The 18,173-nt window shown below is 45.4% G+C and overlaps 1 protein-coding gene across 1 annotated transcript in view; it reads right to left on the bottom strand.

The window, feature by feature from the left end:
• LOC149434574 (protein mono-ADP-ribosyltransferase PARP14-like) overlaps positions 1-18,173 on the bottom strand; it is a 115,942-nt gene that overhangs the window by 51,904 nt on the left and 45,865 nt on the right. The window contains exons 7-9 of the mRNA XM_089663616.1: positions 7,569-7,614; positions 6,302-6,487; positions 2,337-2,573 (exon numbers count right to left, since the gene is read on the bottom strand). Of these exons, the coding sequence (XP_089519742.1) occupies positions 2,337-2,573; positions 6,302-6,487; positions 7,569-7,614 (469 nt within the window). The remainder of the gene's footprint in view (positions 1-2,336; positions 2,574-6,301; positions 6,488-7,568; positions 7,615-18,173) is intronic.

Below are 18,173 nucleotides of genomic sequence, written 5' to 3' on the forward strand. Positions count from 1 at the left end.
GCCAGGAACTGCCATTGCCAAAAGAGGGGGGGAGGGGGGGACCACAATGTGATGGTCTTGTAATGTAGTGCACCAGGAGAGGACAGAAAGGAGCAGGAAAAAGTAATGGATGATGCATTTCAATTGGTCAAACAATACGGGAACAGCCAGTGCCAAATCCACTAATAAGAAAAGAGAAGATTGAGGGGATTGAAATTTTATCACCTTGGTCTTCTCTTTTTTATCAGTGGATTTGATATAGACGCATGCCACTTCGAAACGCGTCAACCATTACTTTTTGGGGTTCCTTTCTGTCCTCTCCTGCTACAGACACCTCAGTTTGGTCAGGCCCTTAATAACTTCCGTCTGATGGCTTCCTTTGGTGTCACATCCGGTTCCTGTACTTTTGCAGCGTAGCCATTTTGTTGGTTGGATTTAGTTGTCTTCACTACATTACAAGACCATCACGTTGCGGTCCCCCCTCTTCTGCAATGGCAGTTCCCAGGTTGTTTGGCCAGCAAGTTGGGTATCTCTTTAGCCTTTTTTAATGACACCATAACTCACCAAGTACAGCTTCAGTCTGTTTGTGGAGTGGAACTCTAAATACATTTGTCACATTTCACCAGTGATCAATAAACATTGGAACTATATTCCTTGCAGGATATGGTGACTTTTCTTTGGTACAAGGGTCACTTGATATACAGTCCCCAGGTACAATCTGAAGTAATACCTCTTGTCCTGTTCTGTTGTCCATTTGCAGTGGTTGGTCAGGTGCTCAGGGTTGGGGGACCCCTTAGCCTCTGGGAGATCTCTGATGGACAGAACCGGGGCTTAGAGTATTTGTTGCTTCTGTTTATTTCCTGGTACCAACTCACAGCCAAGTTAAAAGGTATCTACAGTGAGGAACAGAAGTATTTGAACCCCCTGTGATTTTGCAAGTTCTCCCACTTAGAAATCATGGAGGAGTCTGAAATTCACATTGGAGGTGCATTCCCACTCTGAGAGACAGAATGTTTTTTAAAAATTCAGGAGATCACATTGTATGATTTGTAAAGAATGTATTTGTCTCGCACGGCTGAACAGAAGTATTTGAACCCCTGAGAAGATCCGTGTTAATATTTGGTACAGAAGCCTTTGTCTGCAATTACAGAGGTCAGACGTTTCCTGTAGTCCTTGGCCAGGTTTGCACTGCAACAGGGATTTTGGCCGACTCCTCCACACCGATCTCCTATAGATCTGTCAGGTTTCGGGGCTGTCGCTGAGCAACACAGAGTTTCAGCTCCCTCCAAAGATGTTCTATTGGATTTAGGTGTGGAGACTGGCTAGGCCACTCCAGAACCTTGATATGCTTCTTACGGAGCCACTCCTTGGTTCTCCTGGCTGTGTGCTTCGGGTCGTTGTCATGTTGGAAGACCCAGCCATGACCCATCTTCAATGCTCTGACTGAGGGAAGGAGGTTGTTGCTCAAAATCTCACAATAAATGGCCCCATTCATCCTCTCCTTAATACAGTGCAGTCTTATCAGTGATACCCCACGAGGGGACATCTTGCATGGAGCCCCAGTCCGAGAGAGACTGACAGTCGTCTTTAGCCTCTTCCATTTTCTAACAATTGCTCCAACAGTTGATCTATGTTCACCAAGCTGCTTGGCAATTGCCCCGTAGCCCTTTCCAGCCTTGTGGAGGTCCACAATTTTGTCTCTGGTGTCTTTTGACAGCTCTTTGGTCTTGCCCATGGTAGTAGTTGGCGTCTGACTGACTGTGGGGTGGACAGGTGTCTTTAAAGAGCTCAGACAGGTGCTACTAAGTGAGATGAATGAGTGGAGTAGAGGGGGACTTTGTAAAGGCGCAGTAACAGGTCTTTGAGAGCCAGAATTCTTGCTGTTTCTTAGGTGTTCAAATACTTCTGTTCAGCCGTGCGAGACAAATACATTCTTTACAAATCATACAATGTGATCTCCTGAATTTTTAAAAAAAATTCTGTCTCTCAGAGTGGGAATCCCCTACAATGTGAATTTCAGACCCTCCATGATGGAGAAGTGGGAGAACTTGCAAAATCGCAGGGGGTTCAAATACTTCTGTTCCTCACTGTATATACTTGTGTTCATATTACAGTAACTTTCATTCAAGCAGGTGGGTCAGAGGAGCTGAGGTTGCTCTTGAAGTCGAGTCACAAAACAGGCAGCCCAAATTACCAAGCAGGTCCTGCAGAGGTAGAACTACACATACAACCAGTCTGCCCATACATGAATCGAATTCTATCCATGTATGGCCAGTCTTAGAGGTACTAAGAGGCATCAATAAACAGTTCTCATGTGCGAAGGTTCAATCTGCTCTGTACCCACTCTGTGAACTTACCTGCTGTGTCCTGAAACGTAATCTGTGCGGCTCTTTCCTCAGGTAACATCACAATTTCTTTTACTCTTCCTCCTCCCTGTCTTGGGCTCTCAAAGAAAGCTGTCAGATACATCTCCGATACTTTCTCTGGTATATTCTCCACTCTGATACATGGGGATTCTTCCAGAGGCCTCGCTGTCAGCTTGTTGTGATGCAATCTGAGGTTGCTGGAGAACGTTCTGATGAATCTTGGAATATCTGCAAAGAAAAAAAAAATCACAGGAAATGTGTACCCAAATTTATTTAAATAATTCCACTTGAGTTAAAGAGACACTGCAATCAAATCGGAAAGCTCTACATACAGTTGTGTTCAAAATACTAGCAGTCAGACATCACTAACCGGATCAATCTCTGTTTTTGGTGGAAATGATATTTCTACATGGCAGATAATTTCCTAGCAGGTGTAGTAGAGTCATAGAAATCCAACAGACCCGACAGTCATGACATGCATGCTGCTGATTCTGTGTCATTGAATCACTCATTGAAAGGGGCGTGTTCACAATAATAGCCGTGTGGAGTTCTATTAGTGACGTCATTCATTCTTTGATAAACAGGTGGCAATTATTGCCCTTATTTAAGGAAGGAAGGCAGCAAATGTTGGACATGCTGGTTACAGTGCATTTCTCTCTGAAATTCTGAGGAAAATGGGTCGTTCCAGACATTGTTCAGAAGAACAGCGTACCTTGATTAAAAAGTTGATTGGAGGGGAAAACATATAAAGAAGTGCAGAAAATTATCGGCTGCTCAGCTAAAATGATGGCAAATGCTTTAAAATGGCAACCAAAACCTGAAAGACGCAGAAGAAAGCGAAAAACTACCATTGGAATGGATAGAAGAATAGCCAAAATGGCGCGGACTCAGCCAACAATCAGCTCCAGGAAGATGAAAGAAGGTGTGCCGTTCCCTGTGAGGACTCAGCCAACAATCAGCCCCAGGAAGATGAAAGAAGGTGTGACGTTCCCTGTGAGGACTCAGCCAACAATCAGCCCCAGGAAGATGAAAGAAGGTGTGACGTTCCCTGTGAGGACTGTTACAATTAGAAGACGCCGATGTGAAGCCAAGCTATCTGCAAGAAGTCCCTGCAAAGTCCCACTGTTGGAAAAAAGACGTGTGCTGAAGAGGTTACAATCTGCCAAAGAGCACATTGACCGGCCTAAAGAGAAATGGCGCAACATTTTGTGGACTGATGAAAGTAAGATTGTTCTTTTTGGGTCTAGTGGGCGGAGACAGTTTGTCAGACGACCCCCAAACACTGAATTCAGGCCACAGTACACTGTGAAGACCGTGAAGCATGGTGGTGCAAGCATCATGATATGGGGATGTTTCTCATACTACGGTGTTGGGCCTATTTATCGCATACCAGGGATCATGGATCAGTTTGAATCCATCAGAATACTTGAAGAGGTCATGCTGCCTTATGCTGAAGAGGAAATGCCCTTGAAATGGGTGTTCCAACAAGACAACGACCCCAAACACACCAGTAAACGTGCAACATCTTGGTTCCAGACCAACAAGATGGACGTTATGGAGTGGCCAGCCCAATCCCCGGATCTTCATCCAATAGAAAACTTGTGGGGTGACATCAAAAATGCCGTTTCTGAGGCCAAACCAAGAAATAGAGAAGAACTGTGGAATGTGGTCCAATCATCCTGGGCTGGAATACCTGATCACAGGGGCCAGAAGTTGGGTGACTCCATGCAACACAGATGTACAGCAGTTCTCAGAAACAGTGCGACTACAACCAAATATTCATGAAGTCATTCAAAGGAAAGCAAAATCTTCCAACATTTCTCAGTTTATATAGTGAATGTTTGAGTTTGTAAAGAAGAATACAAACACGGCCATTTTTTTGAACCGTCTAATATTTACTTTTCTTCCATTTTTTTTTTTTTTTTTAGAGGAACAACACATTTGATGTATTTTTCTTCATGTTGTGATTTGGAATAGAATGTGTCGTGTTCCCAATGCATTTGTGTGGATGGAAATAAAAGGATTAGAAGGATTTTCAGCTTTATTCACTTTTTTCAACACACTGCGATTATTTTGAACACAACTATACAAACTAAGAAAACCCAAAGTCTACCTGCCGAGTGGCTTTGATTTTCACATTGGCATTTATCCTGTACAGTTGGCTGCCATGCTACATAAACACCTGGGTTACCAATATTTGTGTTCTATGAATGGCCATGTATCTGCCTAGGTCAGGCACTAGATCTGGCTGCTGTTTCTTCTGCCTATAGAAGCCCCCATCCCCCTAAGGCAAGAAGGCTGACAGGTTCTTGGTCTTAGAACAGGATGCTCTAATTTCTGGTCAGGCGGCACTGGGACAAGGAAGGGTACATGTAGTCCCGAGGCCGATCAGACACTGGACAGCAGCTGGTAGAGGAATCCTGAGACAGTCCAAGGTTAGGGCGGGTAGTGAGCAAGTGTAGTCCGCAGATTTGAAGTCAGGGCTGGCAGTAGCAAGCGTAGTTTACTTAAGAGTCTAAAGTCAAGTTTGGGCTGCAGTCCAAAGAGTAATCTGGGTACAAAGCAAAGGTCAGCAACAAGGGAATCCAAAAATATATCAATGGATTAGACAGGGAAACAAACAAAGAGAAGGGATACTTACACTGTAAAAGGAATTGAGATATACAGTAGGCTCAGTGGCGTCCGGAGGCAGGTGCAGGGGGTGCGGTCCGCACTGGGTGACACCGACCGCATGGGGTGATACTGGACCCGCTCCACAAAAAGGTAAGTTGTAAAGCAAGCCGACGATCCCCGCAGGATGGATCCAATCCATCCTGCGGGGATCGTCGGCTTTCTTTGCAACTTACCTTGTCTTGGAGCGGGTCCGGTGTCACCCCGTATAGGTTGCATGCCGACGATCCTGCGGGGATCATCAGCATGCAGCCTATACAGGGTGACACCGGACCCGCTCCAAGAAAAGGTAAGTTGTAAAGAAAAACGACGATCCCTGCAGGATGGATCGGATCTGCAGATTGAGCATAATGGATCGGAGATCCGATCCATTCTGCGGGGATCGTCAGTGGGGGTGTCACCAAGTGTTACCGCATAGGGTGACACCAATCCTAGGGACGCCTCCACATAGGCTGTTGACGTTTATATAAGCCCCCTCCCACACCAAGGATCAATAACAGCTTTGAAGGAACGCCAATCAGATGCAGCACTGGTATGTTTATTCTGACTGCAGCATGGTGTGCTCTCATAATTTATACATTGAGCGCTGCCAGAGCAGATTTCTCATCCACAGCTAAAAGAAGAACATACAGTATATGCCCAAGCATGGGGTCCTGGGGTGGTCAGTGGGTAGATTGCTCCTATGCTTCGGCATATATTTTTCTAATTTTTTTTTTTTTGGCACAGATATCAGTAAAAAAAAATGAAAGTTTTAATAATGTTCTGTTGTTACTGTGTTTTATTGTTAACCGTTGTTTGCTTTGCACGAACGCCATTCAGCTGCAGCACCGATCTGATTATTTTGACAGCAACAGGGTCTTGCTCTCAGAATATACGTCAGTGCTTGCAGCAGGAGATTTCTCATCTGCAGTTAAAGAAATAATGTATATGACGAAGCGTGGGGGTCTGGGGCGGATCGCTCCAATACTTCGGCAAATATTTTGTCATCTTTTTCTGGCAGAGATTACTTCATCCACATCAATCGATGTGAATGGAGAAATCTGTTGGCTTCTTTTTTTTTCTTTTGAAGCTTTCATTGCTCTCAAGCACTCAGTAGATAAAGATTTGGTAGAGTGCTGGCCTCACTGTGGTTCCCTCGTTGATTGGGCTTATGGCAAAAAGCACTCTGTTACAAGGACCATTGGATGATAATACATGATGGAGCTTGTAGGTCCATATTCGAAGCTGGGAGACTCATTCCAGGCTCTGTATCTAAATCAAAGGCAAATCACAAAGTCTGGACTCACCAATATCGCATGTGAAGGTGACAACTGCAGACTGGCTCTCCGGAATTATCTCCACATAGAAGTCCACGTCCGCAACCTTCTGACTGGTATTCTCCACCAGGAGGTTTAAAATCTCAGAAGCGTGGCTGTCTTCGATGTTCTCGATCAGAACCAGAGAGGACAGGGAGACTCCATCATCTGGCGAGGCTGTAACAGAGTAAAATATAATCTTGGGGAAAAATATTTAGGGGATAATTTTAATCTACATCACAGTGAACATAATGACAACATTCTGAGAGTTATTGGTCAAGATTGTCTTTCTTTGTTAAGATGCTGAGTCCATTCACCAGGACAGGATGAGAGTTGGTGACCTCAAAATAGAACCATGGTTCCTTCTAATTGTGGAGGACCAACAGGAAAGAAAAGCAGAATATATACATAGAGGCCTTCTAAAAGGATCCACCAGAGCTGTGAAGGCACATTCAATTACTGGAAGATTCTGAGACAGATCCAAAATTATTGGATGGAATATACAGTATCTCCATCCCAGGAGTGACCCTGAACACACTGGAGGGAATATATCTCCATCCCAAGAGTGACCCTGAACACACTGGAGGGAATATATCTCCATCCCGGGACTGACCCTGAACACACTGGAGGGAATATATCTCCATCTCAGGAGTGACCTTGAACACACTGGAGGGAATATATCTCCATCCCGGGACTGACCCTGAACACACTGGAGGGAATATATCTCCATCCCAGGAGTGACCCTGAACACACTGGAGGGAATATATCTCCATCCCGGGACTGACCCTGTACACACTGGAGGGATTATATCTCCATCCCGGGACTGACCCTGTACACACTGGAGGGAATATATCTCCATCCCGGGACTGACCCTGAACACACTGGAGGGAATATATCTCCATCTCAGGAGTGACCTTGAACACACTGGAGGGAATATATCTCCATCCCGGGACTGACCCTGAACACACTGGAGGGAATATATCTCCATCTCAGGACTGACCCTGAACACACTGGAGGGAATATATCTCCATCCCGGGACTGACCCTGATCACACTGGTGGAATTCTATATCCATCTTTGGACATATCCTGAAGATGTTGGGGGTAATATTCCACTGTTTTCCTAGAAACACCTTTTAGTAGTAGATGTCAGACCCCTTTGTTGTGTCTCATCCTTTCTTTCTCTCACCATTGTAATTATAAAAACAGTAATACTTGAACCTTTCCATATTTGTTAGTCTCGAATAAATGATTTCCGACTTTTGTCCTCAGAGCTTTTCTTCTCAGCCTGCCTGGACTGTGAACCCTGAAAACAGAGGAGAAATCAGTATCAATCATTTCCAGAAAATCTCTAAGTTTCACTAACACAATTCTCATTTGCCGCAACAACAAATATTTTCAGCAATGCCAACCAACCAATCAGAGCTGAGAATAACAATCATGTGGCTGGAAATAATGTAATGGCCATCATGGTCTAATGCAAAATCATATTGCCTACATTGTGATGGTTCTGTGAACTGCCCATTTCATCCCCAACCCCACCCTTATATGACTTATAGATGTGTCCCAGAATACAGAGCCACCTATTACAGATGGTAAGAAACCCTCCAAACTACACAACATCTCTTCCATCCACGTGTAAAATGAGGTAAAGTCTTCCATTCCAAGACCTCGGCATCAATTAGGGGAAAACATACAGGTGAAACTCAAAAAATTAGAATATTGTGCAAAAAATAATTTATTTCAGTGCAGCAACTTAAAAGGTGAAACTAATATATGAGACTCATTCCATGCAAAGCAAGATAGTTCCAGCCGTGATTTGTCATCATTGTGATGATTATGGCTTACAGCTCATGAAAACCCCAAATCCACAATCTCAGAAAATGAGAATATTGTGAAAAGGTGGAATAATCTCGGCTCAAAGTGTCCCACTCTAATCAGATAATTAAGCCATAACACCTGCAAAGGGTTCCTGAGCCTTTAAATGGTCTCTCAGTCTGGTTCAGTAGGAATCCCAATCATGGGAAAGACTGCTGACCTGACACCATCACTGACACCCTCCATAAGGAGGGAAAGCCTCAAAAGGGAATTGCAGAAGAAGTTGGATGTTCCCAAAGTGCTGAATCAAAGCACATTAATAGAAAGTTATGTGGAGGGGAAAAGTGTGGAAGAAAAAGGTGCACAAGCAGCAGGGATGACCGCAGCCTGGAGAGGATTGTCAGGAAAAGGCCATTCAAAAGTGTTGGGGACTTTCACAAGGAGTGGACTGAGGCTGGAGTCAGTGCATCAAGAGCCACCACACACAGACGGATCCTGGACATGGGCTTCAAATGTCGTATTCCTCTTGTCAAGCCGCTCCTGAACAGCAAACAATGTCAGAAGCTTCTTACCTGGGCTAAGGAAAAACAGACTTGGTCTGTCCTCAGTGGTCCAAAGTCCTCTTTTCTGATGAGAGCAACTTTTGCATGTCATTTGGAAACCAAGGACCCCGAGTATGGAGGAAGAATGGAGAGGCCCAAGGACCCCGAGTATGGAGGAAGAATGGAGAGGCCCAAGGACCCCGAGTATGGAGGAAGAATGGAGAGGCACAAGGACCCCGAGTATGGAGGAAGAATGGAGAGGCCCAAGGACCCCGAGTATGGAGGAAGAATGGAGAGGCACAAGGACCCCGAGTATGGAGGAAGAATGGAGAGGCCCAAGGACCCCGAGTATGGAGGAAGAATGGAGAGGCACACACTGCAAGATGCTTGAAGTCCAGTGTGAAGTTTCCACAGTCTGTGTTGATTTGGGGAGCCATGTCATCTGCTGGTGTTGGTCCTCTGTGCTTCATTAAGTCCAGGGTCAGCGCAGCCGTCTACCAGGAGATTTTGGAGCACTTCATGCTTCCTTCCACAGACCAGCTTTATGGGGATGCTGACTTCATTTTCCAGCAGGACTTGGCTCCGCCCACACTGCCAAAAGCACCAAAACCTGATTCAATGACCGTGGGATTACTGTGCTTGATTGGCCAGCAAACTCGCCTGACCTGAACCCCATAGAGAATCTATGGGGCATTGCCAAGAGAAAGATGAGAGACATGAGACCGAACAATGCAGAAGAGCTGAAGGCCGCTATTGAAGCATCCTGGTCTTCCATAACACCTCAGCAGTGCCACAGGCTGATAGCTTCCATGCCACGCCGCATTGAGGCAGTAATTGCTGCAAAAGGGGCCCCAACCAAGTACTGAGTACATATGCAGCTTCTACTTCTCAGAGGTGCGATATTGTTCTATGTACAATCCGTGTTTTATTGATTGCATGGAATATTCTCATTTTCTGAGATTGTGGATTTGGGGTTTTCATGAGCTGTAAGCCATAATCATCACAATGATGACAAATCACGGCTGGAACTATCTTGCTTTGCATGGAATGAGTCTCATATATTAGTGTCACCTTTTAAGTTGCTGCACTGAAATAAATGAACTTTTGCACCATATTCTCATTTTTCGAGTTTCACCTGTACAAGAGGAGGGCAACATAACCGAAGAATAACCTTTTGGTGATCAAATGTTTCCCACATTCTAATGCCAAGCAACATTTGTAATCACACTGCCAATAGATAACATTTAGCTATGTATTTACTTCAGGTACTTATACTGTGGTGACCAGGGCTGCGGTTAGAAACCACGGGGCCCCATACAGCCAACCTGAGAGGGCCCCCCTGTTGGTGGGTAAGCCGGCAGCACTGCGAGGGTGGGGGCACACAGAGGGGCCTGAGCAGCAGGGGGAAATATATGGTGCACAGGGAGGGGGATCAGCATGATGGGGGGGGGGGCAATTACTGGAACCAATCCCCTGTATGGCTCCCTCTGCAGCCAGCAGGAGGGAGAGGAGAAGAACTCAGCTTTCAGCTGCTGCAGAGAGACCCATACATGGGATTGGCTCCAGTAATTGTTCCCCTCCATCGTGCCAAACTACTTCTCTGCCTGGGCTACCTCTGATTCACCCAGCTGCCTGGGCCACCCCTGCTGGCCTGGGCCTAGGGTTGCCACCTCATCCCTTTAAAACTGAACACATAATAATGACACAGGTGATAATTAACTACTTGCCGACCGCAGATAGCCAAATGACGGCTGCACTGTGGTTGGCCAGTTCTGGGAGGGCATCATATGACGTCCTCCCAGAACGCGCTCTCCTGCGCGCCCCTGGGGGCGCGCACCCGGCGATCTCCGTGCTCGCTGTGTCCTACGGACACAGCTGATCACTACGGACACAGCTGATCACGTGATGTGGTAAAAGGCCAATCACAGCAGTCTTTTACCACGTGATCAGCCGTGTCCAATGACACGGTGATCACCAGGAAATGCAATTGCCGGTTCTCGGTTGCACTTTCCTCACGCTGTCAGATCGTGAGGAAAGTACTGCCGAGAACCAGCAGTTGTTAGAGCGGGGATCGGCACCGATCATCAGGGCACTGATGATCAGTGCCCTGATGATCGGTGCCTAGCAAAGCCACCCAGAAGTTGCGCCCACCTGTGCCCAGCAGTGCACCCACCTGTGCCACCCAGCAGTGTCACACAAGTGTGCCCAGAAGTGCCACCTACCTGTGCCCAACAGTGCCACCCACCTGTGCCCACCAGTGCCCATCAGTGTAGCCCAGCAGTGCTGCCAGTCAGTGGCACCAGTCAGTGCCCAGCAGTTGTGCCAGTCAGTGCCCAGCAGTGCCGCCAGTCAGTGCCCAGCAGTGATGCCAGTCAGTGCCACCTATCAAAGCTGTCTATCAGTACCCATCATCAGTGTCGCCTGTCAGTGCCGCCTATCCGTGCCACCTCATTAGTGCTGCCTGTCAGTGCTGCCTATCAGTGCCCATCAGTCCTGCCTATCAGTGCCGCCTATCAGTGCTGCCTATCAGTGCTGCCTCATCAACGCACATCAGTGAAGGAGAAAAATTACCTGTTTGAAAAATTTTATAATAGAAACAAAGAAACTTTTTTTTTTTCAAATTTTTTGCAATTTGTTTGTTTATAGCACAAAAAATAAAGCACCCAGCGGCGATTAAATACCACCAAGAGAAAGCTCTATTTGTGAGAAAAAAATGATCAAAATTTCATATGGGTACAATCTTGCATGACCGCGCAAATGTCAATCAAAATGCGACAGCGCTGAAAGCTGAAAATTGGCCTGGTAAAGAAGGGGGTAGAAGTGTCCTGTAGGCAGGAATGGGGTAGAAGTGCCCTGTAGGCAGGAAGGGGGTAGAAGTGCCCGGTAGGCAGGAAGGGGGTAGAAGTGTCCTGTAGGCAGGAAGGGGGTAGAAGTGCCCTGCAGGCAGGAAGGGGGTAGAAGTGCCCGGTAGGCAGGAAGGGGGTAGAAGTGCCCTGTAGGCAGGAAGGGGGTAGAAGTGCCCGGTAGGCAGGAAGGGGGTAGAAGTGTCCTGTAGGCAGGAAGGGGGTAGAAGTGTCCTGTAGGCAGGAAGGGGGTAGAAGTGCCCTGTAGGCAGGAAGGGGGTAGAAGTGCCCGGTAGGCAGGAAGGGGGTAGAAGTGCCCTGTAGGCAGGAAGGGGGTAGAAGTGCCCGGTAGGCAGGAAGGGGGTAGAAGTGCCCTGTAGGCAGGAAGGGGGTAGAAGTGCCCTGTAGGCAGGAAGGGGGTAGAAGTGTCCTGTAGGCAGGAAGGGGGTAGAAGTGCCCTTTAGGCAGGAAGGGGGTAGAAGTGCCCTGTAGGCAGGAAGGGGGTAGAAGTGCCTGGGAGGCAGGAAGGGGGTAGAAGTGCCCGGGGGGCAGGAAGGGGGTAGAAGTGTCCGGTAGGCAGGAAGGGGGTAGAAGTGTCCTGTAGGCAGGAAGGGGGTAGAAGTGCCCTGTAGGCAGGAAGGGGGTAGAAGTGTCCTGTAGGCAGGAAGGGGGTAGAAGTGCCCTGTAGGCAGGAAGGGGGTAGAAGTGCCCTGTAGGCAAGGGGTTAAACTCACATAGTGTCTCATCTGCATTAAATTGGCCTCAGAATCCGTGTGTGGAAAACAAAAAGCGGGCGCACAGGCCAAGTGCATTACCTTAAAAATAGGATTTATTGAAAAAGTCAAATACTCACAAGATAAAATGATGTAAAGTCAGATATACATGGGAAACATGTCATAAAGGATGCAGAGTGGTACAGGAACCCCTGTGGGTGGTCTGCTGGGGACTGGGAGCCTCTGGATCGCTGGTGGCTGACGCGTTTCGAGGAAGCACCTCTTCTTCAGAGCCAGTGTGTGTGAGACCTGCCGAGGTCTGACGAAGAAGTGATAAGCTTTGAAATGTGTTACCGCCCCCTTCCTGCGGCATCACGTTCTGTCACTGACGTCACTTCCACCTGGCGGTCACCTTGCATTCCAGGCTGGCTTTACCAACGAGACACAGCCCATGCAGGCTGGAGAGGTGCATACGTGACTCCCACCATTACCGTGGCCCCCTGGATACTCACCCGCCTATTCTACTCTTTCTCTGGGATCGGTGTAAGAGACCTGGCCATCACCACAGCTGTGGCCCCTGGAACCCATCCATTTCCTCCACTCTGCCTCTGGTACTACGTCCGGATGACGTCCCCATTATATTGATGCCTGAATACCACTTACCTCCTGTGAGTTACTCTATATTATGTGCAATAAATGATAATTTTATACTGCACTTAGTCTGGCGCTCCCCTCTCTCCTCTTATGTCCCTTCTACGCCCTAGGCAAGTGCCTTGTTTGCCTTGTGGTAAATACCCCCCTGCCGTGGAGTGACTTATTCTGTGGATGGCGGTAAGCCACGAAGACTACTTTTGGGTTAAGGACTGTTTCGGTCTGCTCCAGACTTGTGTTTGAGCCCCTGTAGAGGCTGAATGATTATTACCCCACTGTTAGGGACAGTTTTATTTCTTTTGCTGCCAGAAAGCTGTTTTTTGTTATTTGGAAAAATAAAGACAGACGTTGATTTTTCATGGCACCAGTGTGAGCGACATCCACCAGAATATCACAATTGGTATGATATGTTTCTTTTTGGTTTAAGAATTGAGTTATTCTCACATTTCTGTGGTCCTATATGCACCTATCAGCGGTGGCTTCAAATGTACTTATCCTCATTTTTATATATTTTGAGGGAAGCACTTTATTATCGTTCATTTATTTTAGTTCAGGTTTTTGTGAATTTCATTTGGAATAATATTTGTATCTTCCTATATCCGGAACGCAGAGTGCAGCACTACCTCATAGAACGGAGCACATAGGAAAATTTGGTATTGAATCATTAACCCCTTCCTGTCTGGTCGTTGTATATAAATGGCCGGACGGTGGCAGTGCAGGGGTGGGTGGACGTTTCTAAATGGCCTCCCTGCCCCCTGCTTGTGTACGCTCCCTGGGAACGCGCAGCAATACGGTGCCCGCTGTGTCCTCCGGACACAGAGGAACACCGATCGTCAGACGGGACCTCTGTGCGATGTCCCGATCATGTGATCACTGGTTGGCCAATCAGTGATCACATGAAGAGTAGTAAGCAAGATGTCACTTCTGACATCATTGCTTACTACGTGTGAAATCTGTGAATGATCACAGAGATCACATGGTACAGGGCTATTCATAACAGCCTTGTACCATGTGACAAGCTGTGACCAATCACAGCTCACACAGTATTTCTCAATGGCTGCAAGAATGCAGCCAGAGAGAAGGAGAAATGATTCCTCTTATGGGTGTAAAAGCAATCAGTGTAGAAAAAAAAAATCTTCATCACCCTTCACAAGTAGTGCAGTGTCACCGTGGTCACCATGTACTGCTAGGGTGACAGTATGTAAAAAAAACAAAAACACATTAATAATAATATAAAAAAATGTAAAAAAAAAGTTTAAAAATTATAATTTTGGTTATAAATTAATTTGGTTTTTTTTTACTAAAAACATAACAGAATAAATTTTGGCCTAGACTTATGATGAAATATTATTTATTTGCAAAATTTTATAAGAAAAAAACATTTTTTCTAAATTTTTGGACATTTTCATTTACATAGCAAAAAAAATAAAAATCCCAGCGGTGAATAAATACCACCAAAATAAAGCTTTATCTGTCTCAAAAAAATGCTAAAAAAATTCATACGGGTGCAGTGTGGCATGACCGTGCAATTGTCATTCAAAGTGTGATAGCTGAAAATTGACAATTTTGAAAATTGACCTGGGGGGGATGGGGGGGAAGTGTCCGGACTTGAAGTGGTTAAGGAACTCCAAGAACTATGAACAGACAGCATGGTGGGGGGAGGGGGGTTGTTTAACAGTCTCTGGGGCTTATTACATTAAACATGTTGGGATCAGGGGCAGACTGACAACTCATGGGGCCCCCGGGCAATAGGGGATCATGGGGCCCCTGTGTCCTTGCCCAAACTCAAAAAAGCCTATGAAAAAGGTACCAGGGGCATCTCATGGGGCCCCCTATTGACTGCGGGCCCTCGGGCAGTGCCCGAGTTTCCAAATGGTCAGTCTGCCCCTGGATGGGATTAGAAGAAATCCTGAGACCTCACTGCACCATAACGCCACAATAGTTTCTCCAGCGAGGTGCAGAGCCCGAGGAGCCCCTTAGACATGTGCAGAACGAAAAAATTGGTTTAGTTTCATTTCGGCTCAATTTGTTAATTTACTCATTTTTTGTTAAATGCATTCATAACGGAATGCGTTTCTTTTCATTTAGTTTATTCGTTTTTGACTGCATTTGAATTTTTTTTCCAGTGGATTCAAGGTAATTGAATTGAATTTGAATCAGAATCAAAAATATCAAATCGAACCGAATTCATTGTGAAGAATAGCTGGTTCTGTTCTATTCTAAATTGGAAGATGGAAATATTCTATTTAACCCCTTGCCCTCCAGAGGATTCCCCGCCCCCCCCCCCCCTTCCTGACTGGGCCATTTTTTGTGTTACGGCGCTACTACTTTAACTGACAATTGCGCAGTCATGCGACGCCGCAGCCAAATTAAATTTATGTCCTTTTTTTCCCCAAATAGAGCTTTCTTTTGGTGGTTCTAGATCGCCTGTGTGGTTTTTTTTACACTATAAGAAAAAAAAAAGAATACCAACAATTTTGACAAAAACAATATTTTGGGCTTTTTTTGCTAATAACCATTTCCATACCGGGCAATTTTCCCCCTCCCCTCCAGGCCATTTTTCAGGTTTCAGCGCTCTGACACTTTGAATGACAATTGCGCGGTCATACAACATTGTACCTAAACTAAAATTTTATCATTTTCTTCACACAACTAGAGCTTTCTTTTGGTGGTATTTAATCACCGCCGGGGTTTTTATTTTTTGCTAAATTAACAAAAAAAGACCAAAATTTTTGAAAAAAAACACGTTTTTCTTTGTATCTGTTATAAAAGTTTACAAATAAATAATTGTTCTTCATAAATTTAGGCCGAGATGTATTCTGCTCCATGTCTTTGGTGAAAATAACCCAAATTAGGATGTATTATTTAGTTTGTAGGAAAGTTATAGAGTTCACAAACTATGGTATAGATCTGATTATTGATCAATCCTGAAGTACTGATGACTAATCTAATTTCTTGAGGTCTAAGAATGTCAGGACAGTACAGATATCCCCCAAATGTCAGGACAGTACAGATATCCCCCAAATGTCAGGACGGTACAGATATCCCCCAAATGTCAGGACAGGACAGATATCCCCTAAATGTCAGAATAGTACAGATATCCCCCAAATGTCAGGACAGTACAGATATCCCCCAAATGTCAGGACAGTACAGATATCCCCCAAATGTCAGGACAGTACAGATATCCCCCAAATGTCAGGACGGTACAGATATCCCCCAAATGACAGGACGGTACAGATATCCCCCAAATGTCAGGACGGTACAGATATCCCCCAAATGACAGGACGGTACAGATATCCCCCAAATGTCAGGACAGTACAGATATCCCCCAAATGTCAGGACAGTACAGATATCCCCCAAATGTCAGGACAGTACAGATATCCCCCAAATGTCAGGACGGTACAGATATCCCCCAAATGACAGGACGGTACAGATATCCCCCAAATGTCAGGACGGTACAGATATCCCCCAAATGTCAGGACAGTACAGATATCCCCCAAATGTCAGGACAGTACAGATATCCCCCAAATGTCAGAACGGTACAGATATCCCCCAAATGTCAGAACGGTAGAGATATCCCCCAAATGTCAGGACAGGACAGATATCCCCTAAATGTCAGAATAGTACAGATATCCCCCAAATGTCAGGACAGTACAGATATCCCCCAAATGTCAGAATAGTACAGATATCCCCCAAATGTCAGGACAGTACAGATATCCCCCAAATGTCAGAATAGTACAGATATCCCCCAAATGTCAGGACAGTACAGATATCCCCCAAATGTCAGGACAGTACAGATATCCCCCAAATGTCAGAACGGTACAGATATCCCCCAAATGTCAGGACGGTACAGATATCCCCCAAATGTCAGGACAGTACAGATATCCCCCAAATGTCAGGACGGTACAGATATCCCCCAAATGTCAGGACAGTACAGATATCCCCCAAATGTCAGGACGGTACAGATATCCCCCAAATGTCAGGACGGTACAGATATCCCCCAAATGTCAGGACAGTACAGATATCCCCCAAATGTCAGGACAGTACAGATATCCCCCAAATGTCAGGACGGTACAGATATCCCCAAATGACCCCTTTTTGCAGAGTAGACAGTCCGACGTACTTCATAAGAGGAATGGCGAGTTTTTTGAAGTTGTATTTTTTTTGTCATAATTTTTCGGAAAATAAAAAAATTTAAATAATTTTTTTCACTATTTTTTTTTACATACTGTCACCAGTGCAGTACAGCGTCATCATATAACTGGCATGGCGGTGATCAGGGACACTGACTGGTGACAGTATGAAAAAAAATATATATATATTTATTTTTTTTTATTTTTTTTTTTTTATTATTTTTAAGATTTTTTTTTTCATATTGTACTATGACCAAAGTAGTACAATGTTACCATAGTAACATTGTACTACTTTGGGGAAGTGATCAGTATTTTTTTTTTTTTACACAATTTGCTTATAGCAAAGAATTACTTTGCTATAAGCAAGCATTTACCATTCAGGGTTTTTTTTTTTTTGTGCTTAGCTGTGATTTGGTCACAGCTAATCACATGACATGTGCATGTGACCATTCACAGCTAGGCACTAGTATACAATGGATGGCATGAATGAAACCATCCATTGTATACAACTGTCATGTGACCTGCTGTGATTGGTCACAGCAGGTCACATGGTACCAGCAACAGGGCTGGTACTCAGATCTGTCAGCGGCCGTGTCCGAGGTACACGGCCGGTGACAGATCGCGCCGCTGCGAGGCTCTGCATTACCGCAAACTGCGCATGTGCGGGTGCACGCCAAATGGCGTGCACCCGGAATGCCGCAGCACTTCTGAAGCCGCCAAACGGCCATTGGCCGGGCGGCTAATGGTTAAACATTTCCAGTAAATAAAATTTAAAAAATCTAATTTTGGCATAAATTTCGGCCAAAATATATTCTGCTCCGTGTCTTTGCTAAAAAAAAAACCCCAATACATGTAAATTAATCGGTTTACATGAAAGTTATAGTGTTTACAAATGGCGGGATAGATACTGGGATTAATTTTAATACTAGTAATGGCAGCGATCAGCGACTTATAGCGGGACTGCGGCTGGCATTCTGACACTGGGGGGGGGAACTGATTTGGTGTCACTGACATCCCCAGTGACACCAGTACAGTGATCAGTGCTAATAAATAGCCCTGACATTTATTATTATTATACAGTATTTATAAAGCGCCAATAGTTCGCTCAGCGCTGTACATTACAAAGGGGACAGAACATGTGACAGAACAATACCAATACAATGCA

Source organism: Staurois parvus, unplaced genomic scaffold (genome assembly GCF_062004578.1).
Source record: "Staurois parvus isolate SC_StPar_1 unplaced genomic scaffold, SC_StPar_1.0 ptg001732l, whole genome shotgun sequence".
In the NCBI taxonomy this organism is placed as follows: Eukaryota; Metazoa; Chordata; class Amphibia; order Anura; family Ranidae; genus Staurois; species Staurois parvus.